At 37.6% G+C, this 11306-nt stretch overlaps 1 protein-coding gene across 1 annotated transcript in view; it reads left to right on the forward strand.

Moving 5' to 3' along the window:
• Rb1cc1 (RB1 inducible coiled-coil 1) overlaps positions 1–10096 on the forward strand; it is a 59390-nt gene extending 49294 nt beyond the window's left edge. Inside the window, exons 17-24 of the mRNA XM_050163641.1 lie at positions 183–291; positions 381–621; positions 2025–2073; positions 3012–3059; positions 5309–5367; positions 6942–7078; positions 7941–8011; positions 8791–10096. Of these exons, the coding sequence (XP_050019598.1) occupies positions 183–291; positions 381–621; positions 2025–2073; positions 3012–3059; positions 5309–5367; positions 6942–7078; positions 7941–8011; positions 8791–8868 (792 nt within the window). The 3' untranslated portion in view covers positions 8869–10096. The remainder of the gene's footprint in view (positions 1–182; positions 292–380; positions 622–2024; positions 2074–3011; positions 3060–5308; positions 5368–6941; positions 7079–7940; positions 8012–8790) is intronic.
• The last annotated feature ends 1210 nt before the right edge of the window (positions 10097–11306 follow it).

Consider the following 11306-nt stretch of genomic DNA (forward strand, 5'->3'; position numbering starts at 1 on the left):
AAAATTTGTTTTCAAGATACTGAGTCCGAACCAAGAAAATATAACCTTTATTGGAATACATACCACTAGCTTTGTTGTGTGACTCCATAATATACCTCAGAAAAGAGTACCCGCAACCTTTTTTCATAGCATTGGCTGCTAAGTGTGTGCAGATGATTGATTGACTCTTACTGTTGTTTCAGACCAATTTTAACACTGTTTTAACAAGAGAGAAAATGAGGAAAGAAAACATAATAAATGATCTCAGTGATAAATTAAAAAGTACAATGCAGCAACAAGAGCGTGATAAAGGTTAGTGGTGTCTTATAATATGATTTTAAAAATTTTTTGTAAAGCACTTATTTATTATTAAGTAATGCTTCTTTAACTTGGGGTCTTAGATTTGATAGAGTCCCTTTCTGAAGACCGAGCTCGTTTGCTTGAAGAGAAGAAGAAGCTTGAAGAGGAAGTGAGCAAATTGCGCACCAGCAGTTTCCTTCCCTCGGCCTCTGCAGCTGCAGCCCCAGAGCTCTACGGGGCCTGTGCACCTGAGCTGCCTGGGGAAACAGAGAGAGCAGCCACAGAGATAGCTGATGGAGGAAGGGTGGACTCAGCGATGGAGACCAGCATGATGTCTGTCCAGTAAGTAGCTCTGTCTTCCACTGTGTTCATCACGGCCACACTGGGCCTGAGCCTGCTGTCACAGGCGGCTAATCTCAGCCTTGAAGGGTGCCAAGGCAGGCAGATCACAGGGGAAAGCTCCGCGTTCAAGGCCACAGTACACAGTTTAGTTGAGGATCTGTTTTAAAATTACAGAACAAACAAACAAAAAAGGAAATATTCTAATATTTTTTGTTTTGTGATAATCGGGTTTCTTTGTTTAAAAGCTCTGGCTGTCCTAGAACTAGCTTTGCAAACCAGGCTGGCCTTGAACTCAGAGATCCACCTGCCTCTTTACCTTACTAATTGTTCTCAGCCCATGTAAAAGTGTGATATTAAAGGACAAAGTAAAAGACGCTAAGAGAATGTTGAAATTAGAAGTCATAAATGATACAAATTAATCCAGAGTGGGAAAAACCTTCAGGGGGAAATAAACCTAACTATATTCTATATACAGGAGAGGCAGTTAAAACAATGTAGAAAGCTCAGTGTAAGGCCAGTGAGAGCATTTATCTAGTATTCCCAGTGTGATGGTGGTGGCATGGGGAACAGAGACTGGCAGATCTCGAGCTCATTGACCAGCAGAATTATTGAACTCCAGGGTCAATGAGAAAAGTCAGAAAATGGTAGCAAGTCCTCTCAACGAAGACTCCAATGCTGACCTGTGGTCTTCATACATACGCGCGCGCGCACACACACACACACACACACACACACACACACACATGCATAGACTACACATACACACCCAAAATAAGGTGCAGTCACTATAATATTTGCAGAGAGCTATACTGCATCATATACATTTCTTTGGAAATGAATTGACTGAGATTAAAAAGTATCACTGGAACCTTGCTGGTAGGTAGGCCACGAGCCTCATGGTAAAATATAAAATAATAGAAATGGGTTAATTTAATATGTAAGAGCTTGCTGGGAATATGCTATAGTGATCAGCCAAGCAGTGATTTAATTAAAAAGTATTTAATATCTGGGAAAGTATGGATTTTGAAGAAATTCTCTATATAAAAAGGTATGCAAAGTTTTGCTTATTATTTTAGGAAGTATCTGAGTTTACATACAGATTAATAGCTATTCTGATCTATAAGGGTTACTTTTGAAAAATTTAGTACAAGTTCTTATTCTACTAAAGTTATCTGAATTGGTAGTAGTATTTAAGTTTCTAAATTCTTTTATTTTTTGAGACTGGGTTACTCCAGACTGTCCTGGCACTGTGTAAACCAGGCTGACCTTGAACTCACAGAAATTCATCTGTTTCCCTCCTGCATCACCACACCTGGCTAAACTTCTAAAATTCTGTTGATGATTGTCTAATTCAAAGTTTTAAAGTTCTTAAACTTTATTAACAAACATCCTCCCACTTTCAGAGAAAACACGCTATCCGAAGAGAAGCAGAGGATCATGCTTCTAGAGCGGGTGAGCAGACGTTCTGTGCAGTGCTTGTCAAATATGACAAGTACAAAATAAAAGCACTCAAATGCTTTTCTTTCTGAGACCAGTACATTTTACATTTTGAGGTGCTGTATGAATTAAATATTATGTTATTGTCTTTTCTCATTTGTTCTCCATTAACAGCTAGCAATTGGGTCAGTGAATGTCATCTATAGAGTCAGAAAAGAGCATACATTTTATTAATGACAGCCCAGGAATCATCAGTGATTAATCAATAGATTAAGAATTTCATTGCATTTGCTTTTTAAAAAGATTTTCTTTTTTTAAATGAGCAAGACTATAAGAAAATTAATAAATATTAATTAAAGCAAAGAAGACAAGTTGGCAGTAAGGGGATTCCAGTTGCAAACAAAATTGTATATACAAACTCACAGAAACACATAGACATGAATACCATAAATAAAAAGATAAAAAATTGGACAATTTTTATGAATCAAAAGTACTTTGAAAAGAGCACGAACTCTCCATGACTAGTTTCATTCTTTGCATCATAAAGTTTCTTACCAGTGTCTTCATTCTTTACAAGCTTAGATGTGTGACAATAACCCAAAGTAAGACTGTCTCATCTTATTCAAATGATTCAGCCATTTTTTCTTTTTTGTTTAGCTTAGAATCACACAGCATGTAGTAATACACTGTAATGCAGGCTCCACCTCTGAACTAGAGAATCTTTTCTGATAAGTGCAGATATTATTGTGTGTTTAAAATTCCACAGCTAATGACAAAATTTGAAAACTTGAGAAAGCAAGTCTTGGGACAGTGTAGCCAGCAGTGTTGTCGTTCTCATAAAGTGATTAGTGATGAGAACAGTTAGAGTCTCTGGACAGACACACAGTGTACAGATGAGAACCTTGCCAGCTGTTCTGGGTAAACCATGGCTCTCTCTCGCTCTCTCCCTGCAGACGTTGCAGCTGAAAGAAGAAGAAAACAAGCGGTTAAATCAGAGGCTGGTAAGAGTCTCTCGTTATGTCTTTTTCAAAACTGTTCAGTTTCTATTTTTTTAAATGTATTTGTTTATTATGTATACAGCGTTCTGCCTGCCTACATGCCCACGGGTCAGAAGAGGGCACCAGATCTTACTACAGATGGTTGTGAGTCACCATGTGGTTGCTGGGAATTGAACTCAGGACCTCTGGAAGAGCAGCCAGTGCTCTTAACCTCTGAGCCATCTCTCCAGCCCTCAGTTTCTATAATGTTATAGACATCTTCTACCAATTTTTAAAAAACACTTAAACAGGAAGGGAACATATGTGCCACCATGGTTTGAGTACAGAAATCAGAAGACAACTTCACAAAATACGTTCTGTGACCATTGGGCTTGGGGATTGAACTCAGGTCATCAGGCTTGGTGGCAAGTGCCTTCAACCTGCTATGCCATCTTGCCAGCCCAGAATGTATATGATTAACTCACACTAGTGTTTGTAAAGCCATTTGGACATTGGCCCTCACTGGCTCTTAGTAGATGAGGTCAGGTCATAGTAATACTTGGTTGTAGAATTACACCATAGATGTCTGTATGAATATTTTGCCCACATTTCTGTATGTGTACCTTGTGTGTGCCGGTGGTAGTTGTGACCCATCATGTAGATGTTGGCACTGAACCCACGTCCTCTGGAAAAGCAATCAGTGCTCTTCACTGAGCCATCTCCAGCCCCATTCTGTTTTTCTTGACTTGAAAATAATCCTCATAGAAATTGAACCAAGTAGACCTTACTAGAATATTTAGGGGGAAAATGAAAAATAATATAGTAATTTATTTAAGAACACTATATTTCTTGGAGTTCCTTATTTGTGTTTGTGATCTTTGTGCATATAATTGAGTGAATTAGGAGTGCTTTTTAACATTTATATTTACTCTGATGAATCTTGTATGTGACTTTAATTCCTCTGGCAGCCCACTGTAGAGACATTCATATTTTACTTTATTTCTCCCTAAATCAGATTGTGTTCCTTGCACTTAAAACAGTTTTTTATACATATCACAATACATACATGGTTGTACAAGGTTAACTTTTAGAAGTTGGTTCTCTCCTTCCATCATGGTCCCAAGACTTATGCTACAAGCGCTTTTTTGCCAATTAACCATTTCTACTGGCCCTGCAATTGATTGTTTTAATAGGTAACAGTGAGCCGACTCTAGTGACACACACCATTAATTCCAGCACTCAGAAGGCAGAGGGAGGCAAATCTCTGAGTCGTGGGACAGCCTAGTTTACATAGAAAGTGTCCCTTCACCTGGGGCTAGAAAGAAAGAAGCTGTCTCAGAAAGAATTAACTGTCCATGTAATCCCTGTGCTCGGGAGGCAGGTTATCTCTGTGAGTTCCAGGGCAGCTAGGGCTACACAGAGAATCTCTGTGATACGTCAAGAAACAAAAGTAAATGTAGTAGTGAAGCATATCCTCTCTTTTCCTTTGTTTATGAGACAGCATCTCTTTCTAGTTGCATGCAGTGCGTAGTCCCAGCTCCAGAGTTTAGTAATTCCAGCAAGGCTTTTACCACCATTGACAGCCTCTTTTTTTTTCTTTTGCCAATATACAAACAACAAAAATTAGATGTTATATACCTATAGACTACAAATTAAGGCCTTAAAGATATTATCCAATACATTTTTTTAATATAGTGTCCCCAAGGGAAAATAAGCCCCATTTGGCCAAGATTTTTACTAATATTTTGTTGTTTTGTTTTCATAGGGCAATAGGGTTTAAGAACCATTTTTAAGCTGCTTTGTTCTAGCATGTAGGATAGTAGTAACAAGAGAAACAGATACTCCCACATGACCCAGAGAGCTAGCACATGCATCCATACCTGGTTTCTAGAGAAGTGTGCTTTCCCACTGTCTTCACACAGACGTATTTATGTGTTGTTCTCCACACTTAGAGCCTTATTTATAGAGTGAACCTGTGTAAGACTGAACTTCACTGGTAGAATATATGTCATTTTTCTGGTTAATTTTATCAAATCTCTGCAAGATGTGAGGCCTTCCTAGTCACTAAACTCCCTTGTTCTCTAAGCTCTGCTCTGTACCAGATAGTATTTGGAAGGGAATGAATGAAGTTGGTACACCAAGTTTAGATTTCATTGTTGACTTATTCCTGAATGTAAATATTACTTAAGTGTGGTCTTTTCAGCTTGAACGTTTCTGGGGAGTGTGGTATTTTAGATGTGTGCAGCTCATGCGTGATTCCTTCTTTTGTCCAGATGTCTCAGAGCATGTCCTCAGTGTCTTCAAGGCATTCTGAAAAAATAGCCATTCGAGAGTAAGTATTTAATTTTTATTTTGTGAGTTTTGAATCAAATTATTAGTTAATGAAGACTTTGTCATCACAATGATCATTTAGACCATGCTGAGTGCCTTGTGTAAAAGCTCATTGGAAAACAAGGGTTTTCACAATTATCCTGGAGCCCTGCGCACTGTGTTCTGGGTCATTAGCGTTGTGTCATTGACATAATATGCTTGCAGCATTTCTTGTACTGGCTAATACCTGAGCTGCCATCTACTCTGAAAAACTTCCTTAGTCCTCCTTTGACATTATAGCTTATCTGGTACAAATTAACCTAGCCTGTTGAAGTAGTTGTTTCTGCTGTGGGTTGTCTGGCAGGAGCTTCAGAGTAATAAAGAAAAGAAGCATAGCTGCTCATGAAGCCTGGCCTGTTGTTCAAGAATTGCTGAACTTTTAAACATTTATTTGGTTTTTTTGAGAGGTAGCCCAGGCTGGTCTGGCCCCCACACACCATCTTCTTGAATTGTTGCCTCAGATGTTAGGATGAAAGGAGTGGATCCTAGGACCCAGCTTCTGAATTAAATGTTTGTGAAGACCTTGATTGTATTTACAATAGATTTTTGTTGTTAATTGGTTTGAGATTTTTTTTGTTTGCTTGTTTACTTTTTTATGGTTCTTAGATATCTGTTCCGGCCCTGGCATCAGATTACCCTGACTACTAAAATCTGAGGCTCTCTCTAGAACCCATTAATATTTTGAGCACAATTTGACAGGTAGACACTAGTAAGTGCATGTAAGAGTTGCAACTTCATCTTCATATGTTCTTTAAGGTTTATACTGAGGCTTTCTGAGACCTAACTAAACACATGGACTTAATTCAGTTGCTTTTTCTTTTAGAATAAAGAGTGTCAGGCTGTTTTCTTTGTATAAAATGAAAGATTACGGGGGGGGGGGGGGACACTTATCCCGTGGCTAAATATTTCTCCTACCTGATAAAAATGTGGTCGTTTTTTCTTTTCTTTCCTTTAATTAGATAATGAAAATTTTATTAAGAAAATTTTTGGCTTTTAAAAGTTTCTGGCTGTTGATTTGAACATCTGTACAATTAAATGCAAGGGACTTATGGGGACCCTTAAGTCATCCCAATGGGTGTACATCACAGGATGTGTGTGAAGGTTAGGGAACAGTCTGCAGATTTTTCCCACCATTGGGTTCTAGGAACTGAGCTCAGGACATCAAATATGTGAAAAGATTTCTCTGCCCATTGTGACAGCTTCCCACCCTCTCCAATCTCTTCTATTTTATTGTACAGTATTTATGTGTGTCCTGTATGCACATCCTATCTACTTTAATTATCTCTAGATTGCTTGTAACACCTAATACAAATGCAGTACAAATAGTTTTAACCTGTACCACATCGTGTATTGACAAAGGGAAGTTGTGTGAGCATCTCCGTGGTCAGCAGACACTGACCTCTTTCCATAGCAGTTACACCTGGACAGCTGAATCCGGTGGATATAGAACCCACAGAGTCAGAGCCAGCTGGATACTATCAAGTTTGTATCACATGTGATAAACGCTCTCTAGGACAGTAACCTTCCTCTCCTTAGTTTTCAGGTGGGAGATTTGGTTCTCATCATCCTAGATGAACGGCATGACAATTATGTGTTGTTTACTGTTAGTCCTACTTTGTATTTTCTGCATTCAGAGTCTCTTCCTGCCCTGGACCTCAAACCAGGTGAGGGAGGTAAGTGTCACATACAGTTCTAAAATACTAATCTTGAGTGGAGGATATATATAGTCTCATGTTGTATATTATATACACAAAGTAAGTCATTTGGAGGAAATAGTGTTCACTTTTTGTTACAAAATCTATATTAGTTACATAAGTTTTATGGACTTAATAAATCTAAAATTGATGGTAGTGCTCTCCAGCGGATCAACTGATCAAATGGTATACATATTCAAACATGATATAATTAAGAATTCTCATGTTCATTCTGTTGACAATTAGCATATGGTTAATTTAATTTATTTCCTATGTATATTTCCAAACATGTAAATCTGGAAATGTGCACAGCTACTATAATTCTGAAAGAAATGGCTTGCCTCCTCATTAGGTGTCCTGTACTGTCCACCACTCTTAGTCTCTCTGCACAGGAAGTCCACTTCAGGATTTAATTTGGTTTTTCATTATTAATTGCTTACTGAATCCCAATTGTCTTGACATTGCTGTGCTAGGCACTGTGGTTGCAGGTTCCAATCCACACTGAAGGACAGAAATCTGTTTTCACTTGGACCCTAGAATTGTATTACCACTTTGGGAAGTAGAGGTCATCGTAATAGTTCCTTCAGTAGGTGGCAGTGTTGAGTTAATTATTTGCTCATGATATCCACCTAGTTTGCTAGTGTTCCTTGAGGGGAGTATCACGTTTTGCATGTTGGAAAGTGCAACAGATTGTTTCTTCAGTAAATAAAAAAAGTTAGTTTTAGTAATTTCAATGCTTTTTAGAGTATTGAATGTTCTTGAGAACACCATTACTATTTTGATTCTGCAGTTCCTTTTTTCCCGTGAACTTTGAAAAGTAAATTAACAATTTATTCACTAGCTTCAGGTGCATCTCGACGACCCTGGGTCCTTGGAAAAGTAATGGAAAAGGAATATTGTCAAGCCAAAAAGGTAAAAAAACTATAGCTTTTAACTATAGTTATACCCTGTCATTATACCCTATAACCTAGGGATTTTATTGTATGGAAATAGTTACTAGTATTTTGAGATTTTTTGCTAAGTCTAGTTAGAGCTTGAGTTTTATTAAACTTAGTTTAAGCTGGAAAGCTTGTAAGTATTGCTATTGTGTTTAGGTAGAAGAGATAGATTACAAACATTCCATTCACCTACAAAGCAGAACAGCTAGTGTAACTCATGTTGAAAGCACATTGTGTATCTGCAAGCAAAAGTGAATTCTGTGTATAGAGTTAGTCTTTACTCATTACTGTATGCTACCCCATTGGTGAAAGATGTTCTCAGGGTTGGAGGTTAAACTGAAATTAACAAGCCAGGATTGGTAGTACACTGTAATCATATCAATTAAGAAGCCATGGCAGAGACAGAATGATCAATAGTTTTAAGCCATTCCGGGTTAAGAATATATATGCCTGTAATCCTAACCTTTGGGAGTCTGCAAATTGGAAGCGAGTCTAATCAGCATAGTGAATGCAGGGCATCAAGGGTATAAGACTGCATTAGAGAGAGGAGGAGTTGTAGCACCCCACCCTCCACGCCAGTGTTAGTTACCCGGGATATTCTCACTTGGTCAGGAGCGTTGTCCTTTGTAGTCTGTAGGAAAGATTCTACTTTACGCCCCTCCCCAATATTCTAGCAGTAAGCAGTGCGGTTGAGGGGGACTTGTATGAGTTGATTTAGTCATTCAGTGATTTCATTTTTTCTTTCCCTCCTAGGCACAAAACAGATTTAAAGTTCCTTTGGGGACAAAGTTTTACAGGGTGAAAGCTGTGTCATGGAATAAGAAAGTATAGCCACAGAAGAAATCTACATCTGATATCATTTTCTGATTTGTCCTCCAGTGCTAATAAATCACTCAAACAACTGGCCATCCTCTTTTTACAAAAGTCAACACAACAGTATACTTCTTTGGTGATCTGCACATTTAAGTGGATACATCTTAAGAACAATAAATTCATCAAAATTCTTGGCTGAATCGAAATGGTTTTGTTTTGTTTCCACCCAAATAACTAGAAATGCGGACCAAACTAGTTAATTTCTTCAAGGGCGGAGCCTGCACTTTGGCTTGAGACTAGCCTCGTTAATTGCCTGTTAATAAACATTAGCTGAATAGATACCAGTGTTGTCATTACCAGCATCTGTTCTCTTGTGAACTCAAGAGTCCTTTCACTCTTTAACACGTACTTTATAAAATGTATAAATCCTTCCAAACTATTTAAAGAGGAGTGTTACTGCATGCAGATAATCATAATTTTGAGTTTGACTCAAAAGACTGCTAACGCAAATTCTTTAATTTTTTAAAATGCCCTTTGATGTTTCAAAAAATAAATAACAGTGTAATTTGACTGACTTTAAGATCAGCCATAAATGATGAGCAATCTTCAGAAGCACTCTCCAGACAGCCCACCGTTCTTCTGGGGAAGGAGAGTCTGCACCACTGAGATTTTCAAGTGCAGGACTCAAACGTCTCAGCATCTTAGAACTGTTTCAAATAATCATATTGATGAACTCATAAAGATATTCATTGTACATTAACATATAGAGGTCATTTAAATAACAAAATACTGTATTGTAAAGGACCTGTACAATTTTAAGACAATAAAGAATTGAAAGTGTAAATGTGTGTGCCTTTTGAAGGTTACATTTCTAATCTATTTGTGTGATTGCCGGGAAGGGTAAAAAATGTCTGTATCAAAGAGAAACGTGTTAATTATAAAAATATTGTTTGTATCATATGTAACAGTGAAGTGGTGCTCTCTGGAAGGGAACCCTGTAAAGTCGGGCTTTAGAAGCTGGCACTGCACTGATTGTGCTGAAGCAGCTGGTTGATTGGAGAGAATGTCTTCAGGGTTATTGCTAGAGAGCAGTAAGAAATTCTTTTTCAGAAATATTTAATTTCTTCATAAAAATAAGTTGAATATTTTTATAAGTATGTAATCTAATAGAACGAAAATAGAATAAACATAGTGTATAGAATACTGAATTTGACAACATTACTGAATAAATGAACAAATGATTTCATACGTTTCTATTCAATCCTTCGATGACATCTTTATGGAGTAACTACTAGTATGTCAGAAATGACTGTATTTTTTTTTTTAAACAATTGTGTTTGTGTCTGAGTCTCAGGCCTTTTTACTTAATGCTCTTCAGATTTAATATATGGTATTATGCTGTAGAATTATTGCTGTAACACACTAAATTTCTCCTTAATACTGATCTTAATGTTAGTTGTGGTTGTTGATTATTTTTGTTACATGGTGCATTCACATTCATCTTGTCAGTGTTCACACATCTCATAATAAAATGAAAGCTGAGATAATTTTGTTAGAAGAGAAACAAAACATTCCCAAGAAGCTAAATTCATTGAGTCTTAGTTTTGTACAATTCGAAGCAATATGAGCTTTGGAACTAGAATGCATAACTTTCAGTCTCAGATGACTTCCATAAACTTACTCCTCATTTGTACCATGCTTAAAACAGGGTAATGGAACCTACATAATGTAGTTTGCACTTTTAATGCAAATTATAAATATTAGTGATTTAAGCAGATTTAGGAATATTCAATACTCAACAAATGTTAACTAATATAAAAGTTTCTTTATATGGACAGTACTGTCATGTGGCAAAAGAAATGTAGCTTTGGTGGGGCCAGATTCAGTTCCAGCATCTCAGGAGGCTGAGGTTGGAGTGCTTGAGCAAAAGGAAGAGCCCATCTAAAGAGCAGGTGGGAAAAAGCTTTTTACCATAAACTTTTTGGTTTTCCCAGACAGGCTTTCTCTGTGAAACCCTGACTGTCCAGGAGCTTGGCTTTGTAGATAAGGATGTCAGATAGTGTTGGCACATGCCTTTAATCCCAGTACTTGGAAGGAAGAAAGAGGCAGACAGATCCCTGCGTTCAAGACCAACTTGTCAAGATAGCCAGGGCTTCACAGAGAAAAATGCATGTTACATGTGACATCAGTTTGTAATAATAAAAGGACTATATTTGACTGACTCACGCCTATAAGTCAAGCATCTCAAACATCTGAAGAGGATCCAAAATCTAAAGCCAGCCTGGGCTCCAAGACTCTGTCTCCGAGAAAAATAAATGCAGTGTACAGAACTCTTACAGTTGTACTGTTTTGAAATAGTGAATAAGGTATCTGAGAGGCTTCATCCAGCGACTGATAAAAACATGCAAACTCACAGCCAAAAATTAGGATGAACCCAGCGAATCTTGCAGAAGGGG

This window comes from Alexandromys fortis, unplaced genomic scaffold (genome assembly GCF_014885135.2).
Source record: "Alexandromys fortis isolate MF-2015 unplaced genomic scaffold, M_Fortis_MF-2015_v1.1 scaffold_18, whole genome shotgun sequence".
NCBI classification, from domain to species: domain Eukaryota; kingdom Metazoa; phylum Chordata; class Mammalia; order Rodentia; family Cricetidae; genus Alexandromys; species Alexandromys fortis.